The 19,896-nt window shown below is 40.2% G+C and overlaps 1 protein-coding gene across 1 annotated transcript in view; it reads left to right on the forward strand.

The window, feature by feature from the left end:
- The first annotated feature begins 563 nt into the window (after positions 1-563).
- THEGL (theg spermatid protein like) overlaps positions 564-19,896 on the forward strand; it is a 37,584-nt gene continuing 18,251 nt past the window's right edge. Inside the window, exons 1-5 of the mRNA XM_052641761.1 lie at positions 564-1,035; positions 13,222-13,243; positions 14,782-14,835; positions 16,967-17,095; positions 18,265-18,402. Coding sequence (XP_052497721.1) covers positions 564-1,035; positions 13,222-13,243; positions 14,782-14,835; positions 16,967-17,095; positions 18,265-18,402 — 815 coding nt within the window. The remainder of the gene's footprint in view (positions 1,036-13,221; positions 13,244-14,781; positions 14,836-16,966; positions 17,096-18,264; positions 18,403-19,896) is intronic.

The raw sequence follows: 19,896 nt of genomic DNA on the forward strand, positions 1-19,896 counted from the left end.
CATGTCCATCCAGTCGGTGATGCCATTCAACCATCTTATCCTCTCTCGTCCCCTTCTCCTCTTGCCTTCAATCTTTCCCAGCATCAGGGTCTTTTCCAATGAGTCAGTTATTCGCTTCAGGTGGCCGAAGTATTGGAGCTCCAGCTTCAGCATCAGTCCTTCCAATGAATAGTCAAAACTGATTTCCTCTAGGATTGACTGGTTTGATCTTCTTGTAGTCCAAGGGACTCTCAAGAGTCTTTCAACACCACAGTTCTGACTTAACACCACAGAAACAGACTTCAAGGAGGCAAAAACAGCAGATTAGGAGCCCGCCCCTCTTCTCCTTTTCAACTGCTTCTCATTTCTCCCGGGAGGAGCCCAGGTGGGCTCCAGCAGCTTGGAGTGTCCCCTTGGCAACCGGAGAACGCGCAGAGAGGGGCCCAGGGGGCGGGGCTTGTCGGGCGGCGGCCGCAGGCGGGTTGGGCTCGCTGGGGCTGGGCGCGGGCCGCCTGCATCCTCTTCTATCTTCTGGAAGGAGACTGGCGTCCGGCAGTCAACCAGCGGGAGCTTCTGGGCCCCCAATGGAGAGCCAAGAGTTTTCGGGTCCTTCTGGGCTGTCCGCTGGGCACCACACGGCAGAAACATCCGCTCGCTCCGAAGCCCTCCAGAAGCCCCTTGTCAGGATATTCGACAGGAACAAGCAGCTAGAGGAGTCTGAGGAGGCGGGGTTTTCCGAGGAGACCGACGAGCAAGACCAGCGAGGCGAGTCCGAGGAGTATGCAGAGTCCGACGAGATCCCCAATCACTCCAAGCCCTATGAGCTCTGCCAATCCTATGAGTCCCACAAGCCTCTCAAACCACATGCACCCTACGAGCCCCATGCGCCCCGTGAGGTCCGCAAGCCCCGCGAGCCCCGAAAGCCCCAGGGGCCCCCTGTTCCCCGCAAGCCCCACAAGTCTCAAGAAATAGAGTTGCTTCCTAGAGCCAGCGTGATGGTCTCCCCATCTCTGCTGATGAGACTCCCGCCACAGTTTGCACCGTCTTCCCTGAGCGGTAGGTGTTTGGGTCTCTCCCGGGCACTGAGCAACCCAACCCCATCTAGACCTGGGGGCTCTAATGGGAAGGTTTGTCTGCAAGGGCCCATTTTGATTTAAAGGAAAGTGATACTTATGTCATTTACCTACTGCTTTTCAGTGCCCTGTCTTTGGACCTAAAGAAGCCCTGATAGGAAATTGAGACTCTTGTTAATGAAACAATCTCTTCTTTCTGCCCTCTCTCCACCTGGTGACTTCCTAGCAAAGGGTACATTCACTAAGTGTTTACTATATGCTCAGTCTTTACCAGGTTCACAAAATAACAGGGCTGATGGGATTTTGGGGTATAAACATCCGGCTCACTTACGGCCTCTCATTGATGACTCTACCCAGAACAATTCCTTATCCATGCTGGGCTTCCAGTCCCTTGGCTGACCATGTTTTATCTCATGTTCTCCTTGACTTTTCTTTATCAGTCTTGATTCTATGGTCTGTCATTTCAGTTGCTTACAACATCTTCCACCACCCCACTGGCTCACTGGCCATTTACCGTACTTCTCCTGGGAAAACCTCAACCTTGGTTAAGCCCAACCAACCACCCTCTGCCTACACCTGAGCAGCTGACTCTTCCTGTAGAAAATCACACAGCCCTACTGACTGCTTTTATTTCAGTTTCATGACCACAGGTCTCAGCTGGTCACTTGGCACCGCCTAGCAAGCCCATTTTATTCACCTAGTAAATTAGTTCCCCTAATCTGTGAGATGTCTAAATGTCTTCTTTACATCTCCTCCAGCCTTCACATCTTTGACTCCAAACAGCTGAAGACTTTGCCTCGCACTTGAGAAAATAGAAGCAATGTTATTAACTCCCTTATTTTCTTACCACTAATCTATTGCCTTACTTGAATCTGCGTCCGTGGATTCTGTCTCTTCTCATACTGCAGGGAAGAGCCACACCTCTTGTGCAAATCTTCCACATGTGCTTTGGAGTCCACTCTTGTCTCCTGAAGAACTTTGTTCCAGCAGTTATTCCCTTCTCTCCTACAGAATCAGTTTCTCCCTTTCTAATGAATCAGACCCATGAGCATACACATACACTCTAGAATCTTCTGTCTTGAAGTAACCGTTAACCTCAGGTCTTCAGACCTTCCTCCTTCAATCAGCTCCATTTTTCTGCATTTTTCTGCAAGTCATTGCAGAGCTTGTCGAAAGAGTTGTCTGTACTCACTGACTCCTTTTTCTTGCCTGTAATTCTTTACTCAACCCACGTAGTCAGGCATCTTTCTTACCCACTCCACTGAAACTGCTCTAGTTGACTGCCTTTCTGTCCACTGCCAACCCTGTTGTCATGCATGGAGATTTCAGTATCCATATAGGTGATCCACTTGGCTTCATAGTTCTTTGACCTCTTCACCTTGAATGACGGGATCTTTCACCCCATTTTAGACATCCACTGCACTGGCCTTTGATAATGTCAATTGCTGTACCATTTCCAAAATATCTATTTCAAGCACTCTAATCACTTCCCATTTTTCCAGTTCACTTACTCTTCCTTGTACCTTCTCAATTCTTCAGCTTCAAAGGGACCTCTAATCCACTGATGCTATCAGCTGTTCATTATATATCACTCACTACCTTATGTCTTTTTGTCTCTCCTTTCTCACTTTGTAGTCCATGATCTACCAATGAAATCACTTCCTTGCAAGTATTGGCTTCATTGTCTCTCCTTTCTTGCTTGTTTAAATCCAGTTCTGGTCTGCACTTGAAAAGATGAAAAAAAAAAAGAGAGAGAGAGAAAACAAACAACTATGTTGACTGATTTTAAATCCATGACTGTAAACTTCAAGTGTGTTTTCAGTGCTGCTTGGCAGTCATACTACATTTCCCTAATCAATTCACTATCTAACATGGAACCTATCAAACTACCAGGTTCTATGTATATACTCTAGCTTTTCTTTTATTAATAATAGACAAACTATCTTTGTTCTTACCAGAGGCCATTCTCTCAACCTTTATGTTAGATCCTATCCCGTCTAACTCTAAGCTCTTTGCTCCTCTCTTTCCTGTATCATTTTATTTCACTCTCAACTGGATCATTCCTATCAGCACATGAACTTGCAGCAATAACTCCTAGCTTGAAGAAACCAAACCTCCCCTTAGCCTTGTGTATCCTTCCTGGTACCACTCCTATTTTCTACTCTTTTTTAGAGAAAAAAGATCCTGTAAATAGTTGTTTATGAGTCATTATTTCCACGTTCTCTCTTCCCATTCTCTTAAGAACCTACTTAAGCTTTTATCCTCTCTATTTAGCTGAAGTTGCTCTAGTTGAGGTCACAATGATTGTTGACCTCACAATGATTGTTGCCAAATTCAACCACTGATTCTTCATCCTCAGCTTACTTGTTTGATATCTTCCTTTTTTCTTGGAGATCTTTCTTTATTTGACTGCTGGATACTCCTGCCTTCATCATTATCCTACCTCATCGATTGTTCCTGACTCAGTTTCGTTTGCTGGATCATCTGTCTCTTCCCAGCCTCTCAGTTGAAGTGGGTGATGGCTCGGTGGTCTCAGATTCTTTAGATTTCCCTTGTTCCCTGGGCAGTGTCATCCGTTCTAGCTTTAATTGTATGCTGATGACTTCCCAAATTATCTCCAGCCTCAATTTCTTTCTTTCCAGAATTTTATAACCAGTTGTCTTTTAACATTCCTTGAATATCTAGTAGGAATGTAAAATTTACCATATCCATAACTGAACTCTTACTTTTACCCCCAAACTTGATCTTCCTCCATTTCAGCAAATGACACCACCATCCATTCATCCAGGTGCTCAAGTCAAAAACCTGGAGTCATTCTCGACACCTGATTCCTTTACACATTGCCTCCAAGCCATTAGCAAACCCTGATTTTGAAATATGTCATGACAATATCCATTCTTAACATCCAGACCTTCACCACCTTTGTAAACCACGGTCATCTCTTGCTTGATCTGCTGCAGTAGCTTCCACTCTTGCCCCATTCACTCATCCCCCACTCTATTCCCACCAATTCATGCTTCATGTAGCAGTCACAGGGATCCCTAAGAACATAAATTATACGCAAATTTTCTGCTCTCAGCTCTCCAGAGAGGTTCCCATGTCACAGAGTTTGTAGATGAAAATCCTAAGCAGGCCTACAAGGCCTGATCTGACTGTCTCTCCAGCCTCCTGTCCCACCACTCTCCCCACTGTCTCTGCTCTCCAGCCTCATGGGCCTCCTTGCTCCTAACTCAATCGTTTCACTTGCTTTTTCCTCTGTCAGTTTGCTCTTCTCTTAGGTATTTGTCACCTCCTTATAAATATGTACCAGATCACTCTGTCAAAAATGTTCTCCTTGAATCACTACGAATGACCCAGTTTCATTCCTTTTTATAGCTGAGTAATAATCCATTGTATGTATGTACCACATCTTCCTTAGCCATTCAGCTGTCAGTGGACATTTAGGTTGCTTCCATGTCCTGTCTATTATAAATAGTGCTGCAGTGAATATTGAGATACATGTGTCTTTTTAAATTCTATAAATCCAACTTTCTCAGTGCTTACTCAGTTGCTAATGCTATCTTAACATAGATAAAATCAGGTGAAATGAAGCATATATTTGAAAATAGAGAAAAAAGCCACGAAAGTACAGACTGAGGGGTATGAGAGGAGACATAGCTTCATAGGTAGCTTGGGGAGGTGATATTTTTGAGCTCTAGTTTGCATGGAGGTCCCAGTTTTTGTTGTTGTTACATCAGACAGAAGAGCTTTGGCCTTTTCTTCTGCCTTCTCACTGGCAAGCAAAAGCCTTTCCCATACTCTCCCATTTCTTGCCCACATGACCCAGAGCTAAGGCAGCGGGGAGCGCAGTGCGAGGGAGCTGTGCCTGAGAGAAGATCAAAGAAGAATGAATAGTAGTAACAATTATACGGCTTAACCTGTCATGTCAAAGAACATCCCAATGTCTGTTTACATGGTCATACCCAGCATAGAACTCGACTACTTGAAGACCTAAAACAAGCACAAATTTTAGTTCAGAAAGCTCTGAGAAGTAACGTAGGTTTTACTGGAGTATCTTCCAGGGAATTATACCATCTCATACAGAGCAAAGCAGGCTAAAAATGTTCTTGAGACACATCTCTTCCCAAGTCCCTGTCACCATGACAGCGCTTCCCCACAGACACCTTTCCTCTTCCTCTCAAGCGCCAGCTTGCCTCTCTCTTGCCCCCTAGATCTGTTCTGAGAGGTGCTCCCTGGCTTTCCTTGATAGATCAGCGGTGTCCCGGTCACACCTGAAAGCTGAGCAGCTCAAACATGGGCTCCTTAAGAAAACGGGGTAGAGGGCAAGGTGGAGAATAGTTATACTTTGGTACCTCATCCTTTTCATGTTAGAAACGCTTACTGCCCCCATCAGGGAACAGCCTTGATCGTGCTTCCTCCCAGCAGATGGCAGCCTTCCCCAGAAGATAGTTTGGAGCACAAGCCAGCTTGTTCCACTTGCTGGCTTGGTGGCAACGTGAGCAGTGTAGTTTGTGTGCTATGCAATAAAATACAGATATCTAAAGGGCATAGTACAGCAATACGTTCTGATTATCTCTTAAAGGGAGATGCTTTTCACCATCCTGCTCAGAATCCTTTCGGGGCTTCTTCCTGTCAGCCTTAGAATAAGAGGTTCCTCCAGGGCCCACCGTGATCTGACAGTGAAAGGTAGTCGCTCAGTCGTGTCCAACTCTTTGCAAGTCTTTGGACTGTAACCCACCAGGGTCCTCTGTCTATGTAGTTTTCCAGGCAAGCGTACTGGAGTGGGTTGCGATTTCCTTCTCCAGGGGATCTTCCCAATCCAGAGATCAAACCCACACCTCCTGTGTCTCCTGCATTGCAGGCAGATTCTTAACCTGCTGTGCTAACATTGCTGCATGCAAGCTCTTTAGTTGCCGCATGTGGAATCTGGTTCCCTGACCAGGGATCGAACCCTGGCCCCTTGCATTGAGAGCACGGAGTCTTAGCTACTGGGCCACCAGGAAAGTCCTTGTATCACTCTGCAAAGTACTTTTTTTTTCTTCCTGATTGGGAAAATAACTTTATTTTGTTTGGAGTAGTAGGCAGGGGTCCAGTCTTAGAACTTCTGAAATTGCATCTTGGTCCTAGCAGCCTTGGCGACCTCCACGTTGAAGCACACTGTCTTGCTCAGAGGCCAGCACTCACCCATTGTGGCAGTGTTGAGGATCTTGACATCCCTAGGAAAAAGGAGCTGGGAAATATTTTAGGGAGTGTTACTAGAGTCATGCTCAGGAAGGTCTGCCCCAAGGATGGATTGGATGTGTACAATCCTGCCCTCGCCCCCAAAGAAATATGGCTGCTTGAACCCTGCTATGCCCGAATCATGGCTCCGGCCACATTCTGGGGATTTCAGTGCAAGCACATACTTAGTAGAAGAGGGAGCTTGATGCTATTGGAAAGAGCACTAAACTAGGAGGTAAGAGACTTGGAAGTTACTGTTGGTCTTGTCATAGATGCGTGTTTCCTCTCTAGTGAAATTGAGATGCGTGAACTAAGCACTCTCTACAGACACTTGTAAATGCTGAGAATCTGGATGTTAATACAACTGCTTAATTTGATACAGCAAGGTGTTGCCAAAGTGAGATTACTATAGATTCTTGAATATAAGGAAAGAAAAAATTCTGGGCAATTTGAATAGATAATCTTTTAGGGAGAAAGAATAGACAAAACGTTTGTTTAGAATTGTGTTAACTTCGCTATACCTATAAAATTAAAATAACATTAAAATCAGTGATATAATTTAGAAATAGTTATTTCTAATGTCATATTTCGTAGAAAAACAGTTTTATTCAACTTTTTCACTTGCATGCTTAATACCACTATGGTTACCTCTTGACTAATTTAACAGTTTTTCCAGAAAAATCATTTTTATCTCTACAGCTTTATTATAGAAATATTCAAATGCACCCAAAATAGAGAGTGTTATAATACACCCCCATCTAGTTTTAATATTTATCATTTTGCTAATTGTTTCATCTAGGCGTTCTCCTGCCAACCCTTCCTACTATACACACATGCATGAGCACGTGCACACACACACATTTTGGGGCCTCCTGTAGGACAAATTGTTTTAAAGAAAATACTAGACAGCATGTCATTTTGCCCATTATATCTTGTATGCCTTTCTAATTACTAAGGACTTTTTAAAGAAACGTATCATGTCAGACTTCCCTGGTGGTGCAGATGGTAAAACGTCTGTCTACAATGCGGGAGACCTGGATTCGATCCTTGGGTTGGGAAGATCCCCTGGAGAAGGAAATGGCAATCCACTTCAGGGCTATTGCCTGGAAAATCCCATGGACAGAGGAGCCTGGTAGGCTACAGTCCACGGGGTCGCAAAGAGTCAGACACGACTGAGAGACTTCACTATATTCACTATATAAGTATCATGTCATTATTTGCACTTCAAATCTACAATTATTATTTATTACCATCTAATACCTGTTAAATATTTAAACTTCCTTAATTGTCTCTGCCTGCAATGCAGGAGACCTAGGTTTGATCCCTAGGTGGGGAAGATCCCCTGGAGAAGGAAATGGCAACCCACTCCCGTATAGTTGCCTGGAGAGTCCCACGGACAGAGGATCCTGGTGGGCTACAGTCCAGGGGGTCACAGAGTTGGAACAACTAAACGACTAATTTTCAGTTTTAGTTGTCTCAAAACTGTATTTTTACAGCTGGTTCATTCTAATTAGGCCTCAAACAAGGGTCACATGGCTCTTCTCTGTCACTCTTTAACACTAACTCTAATCCTCTCTCCCTTTTTAAAACACACTTGTTAGAAAAATTGGGTAAAATATCCCATATTCTGAATTTAATTTGTTTTTTGTGATGTCTTTTAACTTGTTCTTTTAGCTCCTCTGTTTCTTGCAAAGCATATAGATTGAGAGACTTGCTTAGACTGAAACTAAGTTGTTTTGAGCAAGAATTTTTCATAGGTGATGCTATACTTGGAGACACACAGTGTCAGGCTCTCCCATTTGTGGTGATTCTCAGGTTGACAAGTGAGTTCAGATGAGGTTGGCTCCATCCCTCTTTGATAAAGCTCCTATCCACATTTCAGCAGCCAGTTTCAGTTTTTGCCTAGATTCCATCATAGCATTAGGGATCTGTGTTTGATGCTATTCCTGGCTATTGTTAGGAACCCATTCATGTAATATAACAGAACTCTTAAAAAATTCATTCTGTAGCTGTACTTTTATCTTCACAATACAATCACCTCATTCTTTGTGTTTTGTCTTTCTTTTTGCTTTTTAAAATGATGTTTGTTTAAAGCAACATCCAACGCTTAAGATTATAAAATTATATCACCAAAATATTATTAAATCTGTTTTCAATTTCTTTACCTCTTCCCTCTTTCGTAAAATACAGATTTAAACTTAATTGTATGGAGAGCTCTATAATTATTCCATTCTAGCATTAACTGAAATTATTTCAGGCTGCTGTGTTTTTGTTTGCCATTTCTTTGTTGGGAAAGTAATTGAGGAAGTGCTTCCTAAGATGAATTCTTGTAAGGTAGCCTCTTTTCTGAGAAATAATTTTTGGGAATAAAATCTAGCCTTATATTCAGTTATTATGATACTTTACTGAAAACTTCTTATTTTTTAAAATTTATCTTGGTTTCATGTAATACATATATCAAAAATAAAATTTGAAGAAGGAAAAATCTTATTTTCTTCATCTTTTCATTATCAAGTCTTATAATTTATTTAATGTGTGTGTGTGTAAAACCATTGAGAGACCTCACGAGAGGAGTTTCAGATTTCATATTAGGAAAAGTTTATGGCTTTTGCTCTCAGTGGTAAAATGTTCAGATATAATGGTACATGACTTTATTTTACATTCTTCATTTTGTATTTTTATTTCCCTTCTCCGTCCACCTGTTTTTCTACCTGTTTTCCTGAATTTTTCATCTTAGTAATATCCTGTTATGTGTTTATGTAAGCAATTTCAAGTCCTTTTAGAAATGAAGGGGAGGGTATACAGGCATAAAGAAATCAGTGAAAATACACGTGAATACATGTTCACAATTATGTTCTCATTGCATTAATATTACTTTTCATAGTTGGAACCCTTAACAGTAAATTACTTAAACTTTACAATTACTCAAACTTAATAGTTACTTAAACTTTTTCTTTACTTATAGAAAGTTAAGCAGAATCCTAATTTAAACATTTTTAGCATTCCTCTGGGTCATCCCAGTGCACCAGCCCCGAGCATCCTGTATCATGCATCGAATCCAGACTGGCCATTCGTTTCACATATGATATTATGCATGTTTCAACAGAGGGATGGAATGGGGAGGGAGGTGGGAGAGGGGTTCAGGATGGGGAACACGTGTGCACCCGTGGCAGATTCATGTTGATATATGGCAAAACCAATACAATATTGTAAAGTAATTAGCCTCTAATTAAAATGAATAAATTTATATTTAAAAAAAGAAAAGAAAAAATTTTTTAGCATTAATTATTTAATTTGCCCAAGATTGAACAGTTGAGTAAGTAACAAAACTGGGGTTTGAGCCACGTCTGTCTGATGTCAGAGTATACCCACTTTCATTTATCCCGAACACGCCAGACAGTAGAAAATGTTATTTCAGAGCTCCCAGATATGGTTAGAAACTCCCCAGGAGAAACTGGAACAATTTGTCCTAAAGAAGCCTACTGTAATAGGCCTTAGGATAAGGCCTATATTTGCCCACATTAAAAAAGAACTTCTAAACATGAATTAATTTGCTTCCATTTCATCTGTTTTGGATAATACCAGGTGTATCCAGCTTTTTACTGCTGAAGATACCACCATTAACATTTTTGTGCATAAGTCTTTGCCCACATTTGTAGTTACTTCTTTAGAGGACTAAAGAAAGTACTCTGAAGTACTTCTATTTTAGAAGTAGAATTAGGTTAAGGAAGATAAGTATTGCTGACTCATACACCAAATTATTTTCCACAAAATGAACTAATTTAAATATCCACCAGCAGCATGGAAGTACTTCATCTGATCCTCCCAGCGTTGTTATTCTTTGTAAAAACATTTTGCTAATGTGATAGTTTTTTAAAAAATCTCATTCTTTATTTGTATTGTTTTGATTACAAGCAAGTTTGAACTTTTTATGTTTATTAGCCCTTCATATGTCTTCCTCTTCTTTGAACTCCTCTTCTTTGTCTATTTAACGTTTGAAACTTTTTTAGTGTTTTTCTTATTCATCTGTACTTTTATACTCTTCAGATATTAAGACTTTATCATTTTGTTACTACATATTTCTCCCAATTTGTTTTCTAAGGTTTATTTTTTGACACACATTTTAAGTTTTAATATTTTAATCTGTATGTTTCCTCTCTATCTTTCATCACCTTTAATGCAGATTATAATCCAGTCATTAAGTAGATATTCTCTTATTTTTTAATTCAATTTTTTTTTTTTAATTTAACCATTTGATTGACTTGTGGTTTACTTTGGCAAGATGTGCTGTGCGTAGTCTCTCAGTCATGCCTGACGCTTGCGACCCCATGGACTGCAGCCTGCCAGGCTGCTCTGTCCACGGGGATTCTCCAGGCAAGAAGACTGGAGTGGTTGCCATGCCCTTCTCCAGGGATCTTCCCAACCCAGGAATCGAACCCAGGTCTCCTGCATTGCAGATGGATTCTTTACTGTCTGAGCCACTTTGGCCTTTCTCCCAAATAGTTATTTTTCCTAGTCCCTTTGTTTATTGATTTCTAATGGCTATTTTTATCATATCTTTCATTTTTAAAAAACTTATTTATTTGGCTGCCATGGGTCTTAATTGCAGCTTGGGAATCTTCAGTCTTCTTTGCAGCATGCTGGTCTTTTTTAGCCGTGGCATGTGGAATCTTTTAGTTGTGGTGTGCGGGAATATCTTTGATTCTTATTGAATCTTATTTTTGCTTTTACTTTTCCTTTTGCAGATCCTGGTCCTTGTGACTTTGTAAGGAAACGGTAAGAGTATAGATATAGCACTATTTTCTCAGACTTTACCAGCTGAAAGGGGCACTCAATCTGGGGCATTTGAAATGAAAGCCTCTCTTGGGGGTTTTGAGAAGATTCCTGTTCTTTCCCTTTGTCATAAGGCCCTTTTCTAGGGGCAGTTCCCTTGGGAAAAGGAAAGAAGAGAGATAAAGTGGTTAAGATAGAGATGTAGGAGAATTCTTGCTCAGTGTTTACTTGTCACTCAGTGCTGGTGTGTGTCACTTAATAGGGCTGAAACTAAAGGTTAAGTCCCTAAAGACACTTGGGATTCTGCACTGACCATCTCATGTCGCAGATTTTGTGAAGCTCCATGTTAGTGTATCTCAGTCTCCTCTTGCCTCTAATTCAAAAGTCAGTAGCTAATGAGATTTCAAGAAAGTGCCCTCTATGAAGAAAAAGAAATGTGTGAAAAATGTTTAAAAAAAATAAAAGTAAAAAAAATAAAAATTAAAAAAAATACTTAAACTTGAATAAAATAACCTATTCTTTCCATATGTCTCTATAATAAAATTGATTCCTTAGTTAAAAAATAAATAAAAAAGAGAATGAAAGTAAAATAAAGCATGATAGAGCAATCTTGGGGGGAAAAAAAAAAAGAAATGTATGTGTGTGTGTATATGCAATGTATAAACTAGATGTCTCCTGAAAATAGATGCTTATTCTTGATTTGGTTAAGATATATTTAGAAAAGGTAATAGAATAAAATCATTCAAGAGAAAATACCAAAGGTTCATATCAATAGCTCATATAGATGAGAAGTAAATAATACCAGATTTGATTTTTTCACTCTTTTAATAAGTGAGTTGAAATTATTCATATTGTTATTGTTTACCATCTACATTTATTGTCATTGGTTGGACTTAGTTTGCGTTTTCTAAGTGCTATATTTTCTAGTTGTTTTTTTTCTCACCTCTTTTAGGCATTAAATACTGCGGCCTTATTTGTATGCACTACTTTGCTGTTTAAAGTTTATTTTCTCACAGGAATCCTGAGAAGTTGATAGAGTGGATATAATCAACTAGATTTTCTGAGAGAAAGTGAAATTCAGAGTAATCATGTCACTTTTGTAAGATGACTAGGCCGCAAATCCGGAGAAGGCGATGGCACCCCACTCCAGTACTCTTGCCTGGAAAATCCCGTGGACGGAGGAGCCTGGTCGGCTGCAGTCCATGGGGTCGCTAGGAGTCGGACACGACTGAGCGACTTCCCTTTCACTTTTCACTTCCATGCATTGGAGAAGGAAATGGCAACCCACTCCAGTGTTCTTGCCTCAGGAATCCCAGGGACGGCGGAGCCTAGTAGGCTGCCGTCTGTGGGGTCACACAGAGTCGGACATGACTGAAGTGACTTAGCAGCAGTAGCAGTAGCAGGCAGCGAATCTGGCAGAACTAACCTTTACTGCATATTCCTGAATATCCACTTAAAATACCAAGTTACTTCAAATAAATGCATGCCAAGTGAGCAGACTCTCCTATTACTAAATAGACAGTGAAATCATTTACATCTGGAAAGTTTTTATACTTAAAAAAAGACTATGACGAGTGTTTCTTTCAGTGTTTTTGTTTTTGTTGTTATATTATTTCTTGCTTTCATTTGATTGGTTAATTTGGTTTGACTCTGTGAGAAAATTTTGTTTTGTGCCTGTCCCAGTTCTCTAAATAATCTTGTTAAACAAATGTGCTGTACCTAATGGTTTTAAAAGAAATATTTAGTATAAGCAAAATATACATGGGTGTTCAGTCACTCAGTCATGTCCAACTCTTTGCAACCCCATGGACTATAGCCTGCCAGGCACCTCTATCCATGGAATTTTCCAGGCAAGAATACTGGAGTGGGTTGCCATTTCCTACTCTAGGATAAGGAAAATTGTCAAGTGTAAAAGAGCATTCTGACCGAAAGAAAGAATTATTTGAATTACCCCATCAATTCAGACATGAAATTGTTTCCTAATTGTTGCTATATAAACATATATTTATTGGTCTGCTCCTAAGGTAAGAATTTCCAAAATTTTTGTTAGTTATTGGCAAACTACAGGAGATTAATTATCAATGAAAATATGGAACAGCAAAGTAATCCTCATTAAAAAAGAAATCTGCCTTCAGGAGTTCAGATCCTTCCACCACATTCTTTTGTTTCTGCACAGGATCACGAGTAGATGTTGTAAGGTAATGTAATAATTGAGAGAGAAGGCAAGCCTGTGTTAAGATGAAGAGATGTAGGTTGAAATCGTAGCTATGGTGACACAATGCACAATAAGTAAATGAAAAGGAGAGATTAGTCAGACCTTCACGCAGGATTAGCAGGTGTTAATGAGATCATTTCCAATTAAAGTAACAATACAGTTCAACCATCTATATAAATAAATGGAGAAACTGTCAGTAGTCTTATATATAAAGTGATGCATTAAAATAATATTATTTAGGTGGTGAAGAAAAGATAGAAAGGGAAAACCTGGCTTAGAGGTGATGATGAAGCCAGGAGCTAAATTGCCTGCAAAGATTCATATATAAGAAGATGTTTTGTCTGCACTATAGTTTGCTTTTTCCTCCGCCTAGCTACCCTCTCTGGAAAGTTGGTTCAGGCCATCATAGCAGGGTTCGAACAGTACTTGCGTAGCAAAATCATTTTTTTTTTAAATTGAGTAAGGTTGTAGTTATTTTTTCCTTGGCAGTGGACAGTATCTTCATTATTTCTAGACAACAGCAGACATGGCTTGGGGCAGGGTGCATTTTATCAATTACGTATGTATGTGGTCAGTCACGCAGTCGTGTTCAGTGACTCAGTCGTGTCCAACCCTTTGTGACACCATGGACTGTAGCCCACCAGACTCCTCTGTCCATGAGATTTTTCAGGCAGGGATACTGAAGTGGATTGCCTTTTCCTTCTCCAGAGGGAGATCTTCCCCACAGAGGGATTGAACCTGTGTCTCCAGCATCTCCTGCCTTGGCAGATGGACTCTTTACCACTGAGCCACCTAGGAAGTCCATCAATTACATATCAGACCTCAAACATTTAACTGCTAAAGAATCTTTTGGTTATCTCAAATCACCATCACAATCTCATGTTTGAAAAGATTTGTTATTATTCAGTAACTTCGGCTGAGGATAGACATAATTAGTCACATAGCTTCAAACAGCTGCAAAGGAGTCTGGAAACTGTAAAGGAACACGTGGATACGTGGGGACCACAAACTGTCTGCTATAAGTGGATTCAGGATAGTCAGGGAAGTCCAAGGGAGCAGAATAGAGCAGGATGGAGGTTGAGTGGTACCCAAAGTATATTTTGCCTATTTCATAGTTTACCTGAAGCCACAAATTCTGTCTGAAGTTTTCCTGTACAGTCTCTTCAACATCCAGTGCTTTCAAGCGTTTACAAACTTACTTTCTATGAAAATTGAGGGGTTTTGCCATTAAGTGTACATTTTACTTGGATTCTGCTGGAGACAGTACAGTCTTGGTTATATTGTGTATTTATTTTGTTTTATTGTATAGTATATTTTTAATGATTTTAAAAGTGAGAATTTGGGGTTCACAATATTTTTGAATACTTTTAGCTTTTTTAGTACTCTTCAAATCCTATATAATAGAACCTTGGTTTTTATTTCTCCCTCAGATGAGATTTGTTTGATTACATCTAATGTAAACATATTTGTTAAGCATCCTCATTGAATTAATCTGCTGGTATTTGTTAGTTCTTTTTCTAGGAAGAGAATTCAAGATCTTTCTAGGCCTAAGAAACAATGGGGAGCCCCAGATAGGTAAGGTAATATTATGTAGTCTTGTTTGTGATGATTATTCCTTACATTCAATGAGTATTATTTTTACCTGTCCGCTTACTCCGCATCCTAGCACCTCTGTGCTCAACTGGAGCCACTGAATCAGTATTGTCACCTCAGCTGAGTCAGCACATGGAAAGCGAACCTTAGCTCAGTAGTTCTCAAATTTGTCTGCACACTGGAGTCATCTGGAAAATTTAAAAGCTGACTGATTCTTGTGTTCCATCCCCAGAAATCTTGACTCACTTGGCCTGGGGCACAGTCTAGACTTTAGGAGTGTTAAAGACTTCCCAGATGATCCTAACAGGCAGACAGGTTTGAGAATCACTGTCTCAGGGCATTATTCTACACGCATGTGACACACTTGCGTCCATCCTCCGAGTTCGGGTTTGCCACTTCTAACATCTGGTCCTGTGTCTCTAAGCCTCTGCCGAGAGCGTATCTGTTCTCTGGGGTCTCCAGCAGGCTGGACCCACTGGCTTTACATTCCTGATCACAGGATGTCCCCTTTTCTCTTTTGGTTCGTGAACAAAGCCTGATTTTTTTCACTAATCCATTGCTCTTTTATTTTCTAAATTAATGGATTTTATTTTTTAAAGCAGTTTTAGACTTACAGAAAAACTTAAGTACAGAGAAGGTTTCTGTATTACCACCCCTCCCCTAGTTCACCTTATTATTAACAGTATTAACTTGCATTGAAAAGTGACAGTTTAGTCACTTAGTCGTGTCTGACTCTTTGCGACCCCATGGATTGTAGGCTACCAGGCTCCTCTGTCCACGGGATTTTCCAGGGAGAATACTGGAGTGGGTTGCCATTTCCTTCTCTAGAGGATCTTCCCGACCCATATTATTTTACAGAATAGTTTCACTGCCCTAAAAATTACCTGTGTGACACCTATTGATCCCTCTCCCTCTTTCCCTTCTCTCCAAACCCCTTGCAACCATTGATCTTTTAACTGTATCTGCAGGTTTACCTTTTCTGGAATGTTACATAGTGTCAGAATGATACAATATGTAAATTTTCAGACAGCCTCCTTTCACTTAGCAAAATGCCTTTAGTGTTCTTCCATGGCTTTTCATTAATAGTACATTTCTTTTTAGCATTGAGTAATATTCCATAGTCTGGATGTACCATAGTGTATTCACTTACTGAAGGACATGTTGGTTGCCTCTGACTTGGTGCAATTATGAATAAACCTGCTGTAAATAGTCATATGCAGGTTTTTGTGTAGATAAAGGTTTTCAGCTCATTTGGGTAAAGACCTTGGAGTACGATGACTGGATCATATGGGAAGACTATGATCTTGGCTTTGTGAGAAACTGCAAAACTGTCTTCCAAAGTATCTGTACCCTTCCTACCACCAACGAATGAAAGTTCCTGCTGCTTCACGTCTTCACCAGCATTGGTGTTATCAGTGCTTTGTACTTTAGCCCTTTTAATAAATGTGCAGAGGTACCCCATTATTTTAATTTGCAGGTCCCTAAGGACATGATGTTGAGCATATAACATATGCTTATTTGCCATCTGTGTATCATCTTCTTTAAAATATGTATTCACATATTTTGTCCACTTTTTAATTGGATTGTTTGTTTTTTATGGTTGAATTTTTAAGAGTTCTTTGTATTTTTGAATGCCAGTACTTTATCAGATAATACAGACTGAATGTTTGTGTCCCCTCAAATTTTACATGTTGAAATCCCGAGCCCCAGTGGGATGGTATCTGGAGGTGGGGTCTATGGGAGTTAATTAGATCTGACTACCTGGCACAGTGCTTCACCAAGGTGAGGTCACAGTGTGGATAAGTGGTGTGCCCATTTTATGATGATCTTACTGTAATTACAGCATCCATTACATGATGGCAGAAACAGAACTGTCTCTAATAGATTCGTTTTTGGTCATCACCTTTTAAGACAGTAGATAAAACAGCCTTGTTCTTGTTTTAACTTCCATAAGTAGTTTATCAGCTCCTGATGCCTGGAAATTGTAAAATTTTATAATAGAGATAGTTCTTGAAGTGAAGTAAAATCAATAGAGAAGCCACCAAGAGCCATTTCTAAGATGTCAATTATCAGTGAATTTTCTTACCATTTTTTTTTTTCTGCTTTTTAACAGAAAACTGTTTTGGGGAAATCAAGATCCTATTCGCCCTGTTTCCCGGAGTGCTATGAAGGCTCAAATGACCCAAAGATTAGAGAGCCTTGCCCAGCCTAAGGAAGTCTCCCACAGATATGTACCTAACAGGTTAGTATTTGTGTATTACCAGGTTGTATATTTTCAGAAACACAAAATTTACTAAAGATTAGGGATTCTATATCCATTTCCAATCTGATGCTACAGTAAAACTTTTCCAGAGCAACATCTAATATTTAGCTACTGCAGACTTATATCTTACAGTTTCTTGGCTTATCATGATTTTGATTTTTTAATAAAATGAGGGTGTTATGCAAGGATGTGTACCATAGATGGGCTTCCCAGGTGGTGCTAGTGGTAAAGAACCCAGCTGCCAGTGCAGGAGACAGATGAGGGTTCGATCCCTGGGTCGAGAAGATCTCCTGAAGGGCATGGCAACCCACTCCAGTATTCTTGCCTGGAGAATCTCCTGGACAGAGCAGCCTGACGGGCTACAGTTCATAAAGTCGCAAAGAGCTGGGCATGACGGAAGCGACAGCACACACACAAGTACAATATGTAACACTATTGTGTTATATACTATATACTACATATAGTACAATATATAACACTTATTTTATTCATGAAACTGTGAATTTTGTATAGCACCCATGGGCTTGGTTATAATGAGTTAATTAGGGCATCTCAAAGTAATAATGTTGTTAAGACTTTTGATGCCCTTTGCAAATTTGTTTTCATTGAATGTTTGTTGAATGACTGGACTTTCCTAGTTGGCGCTTTGAGGAAAGACGATAAGGTGTGGGGAGGATGGGTACAGGCATGAGGGAAGTTAAAGTAAAGAAAAAAGGGAAGATAACCATTATGTGAAGTTTGGTTTATATGATAACTGAGGTAGCCACTTCTCTACCTCCTTCAATATACAATTCAGTTAAAAGTCAGCAAACTTTTTCTGGAAGGGGCCAGATGTAAAGTTGGCCATAAATTGTCTGCTGCAACTCTGAGAAAGTACCTATAGACATATGTAAACAATTGTGCCTGTGTTCCAATAAAACCTTAGAATCTTTGCATCTATATTCGTAAGATATTAATCTGTAGTTTTCTTCTAATGTCTTTTTTTTTGTAGTGTCTTTGTTTATGGTAATGCTGTCTTCATAGAATCAGTTGGAAAATGTATAGAATTTATTACTTCTTTGTGGGCTCCTATTACACTATTAGACTGCTTGGATTTGATCATTCAAATTCATGCCTGTTTCACTCACTTTCTCTTCTACAACTTGCAGGGTTCAATATTATTATAGCTGCGGTAGAGAGTCTGTAATCTGGGAGATTCCCTCTCCTGCACTGTTTTGCCACCCTTCCAAAAGGATCCAGAAGCTGGCACAGCCCAACAGATTCAAGAGAGGGTACCTAACAGACAGGTAGAGTACCTTGAGAATCTCTATAAATTCTCATCTGATTTGGTGACTGTCACAATATTGTTGTTCTTATTTGAGTATATGCAATTTCACAAAATAGAAGTCCACTTGGTTTTCAAAGGATCAGAGTGAAAAATCAAAAGTTTGCAGGAATTTTAGGTAATCAGAAGATCATCATCAATAATTATATTTGACTCAAATTGTAGTGAAGCTAAAATTCACACCATACTCACCATTGTCAGCCAGTTCAAAAATATTCAAATGAAACATTACAGGTTTTTGCAATTCATGTTCTCTTATGCCCCTGTGACTATAAATGCTCTTCCTTTTGCTTTAAATGCTGGATTTCTACTTGTCTTTAAAAGATCTCTGGGTTCGGAAGATCCCCTGGAGAAGGGAACAGCTACCCACTCTGGTATTGTGGCCTGGAGAATCCCATAGACAGAGGACCCTGGCAGGCTATGGTCCATGGGGTCACAAAAAGTCAGTCACAACTGAGCGACTTTCACTTTAAAAGACAGCTTAGGTGATACCTTCCACATGAGAACTATGATTGCAATGAGGTTATTGGGGAAAATGTTAGGTTGTATTAGTGGAATATGTGCAAGGTTCACATACAGGAGTGTGATACTACTACTGTGCACTACTTTAGTCAGTGCACATTAGGTGTGCATGTCCACTCATGGATGTTATACCTTAAGAAACTGATAATAAATTTGAGACTATTCAGATGGGAATGAATAAGATGTTGAGTCTTCTGGAAAGTGTTATATGAATAATAGTTAGGAGAAATAATATGTTTAACTTAGAGAAGACACCAAAGAAACAGTGATAACTGTGTTTAAAAGGTGATAGCTGTGTTTAAAAGGTCAGCATCTGAAAGGGGAAGGGAATATCAAATTAAAGTTACTTAATGCTGATTCTAGAACTTGAAGTAGAACAAGGAATTTATAGAGCAGCCAGCGTCACCTAAGTGTACAGAAATCTTTCTGATAGCTATTCAGTAGGGAAAGTGTTTATCTGGAGAAATCAACTGCTATCTCCACCTAATTCCCTGAAAATGTTCAAGTGCAAACAGGGATGATGACTTTCAGTTCAGTTCAGTTCAGTCGCTCAGTCATGTCTGACTCTTTGCGACCCCATGAATCACAGCACGCCAGGCCTCCCTGTCCATCACCAACTCTCGGAGTTCACTCAAACTCACGTCCATCAAGTCAGTGATGCCATCCAGCCATCTCATCCTCTGTCATCCCCTTTTCCTCCTGCCCCCAAACCCTCCCAGCATCAGAGTCTTTTCCAATGAGTCAACTCTTCGCATGAGGTGGCCAAAGTACTGGAGCTTCAGCTTTAGCATCATTCCTTCCAAAAAATACCCAGGGCTGATCTCCTTTAGAATGGACTGGTTGGATCTCCTTGCAGTCCAAGGGACTCTCAAGAGTCTTCCCCAACACCACAGTTCAAAAGCATCAATGCTTCAGCACTCAGCTTTCTTCACAG

This window comes from Budorcas taxicolor, chromosome 6, assembly GCF_023091745.1.
Source record: "Budorcas taxicolor isolate Tak-1 chromosome 6, Takin1.1, whole genome shotgun sequence".
Classification (NCBI taxonomy): Eukaryota; Metazoa; Chordata; class Mammalia; order Artiodactyla; family Bovidae; genus Budorcas; species Budorcas taxicolor.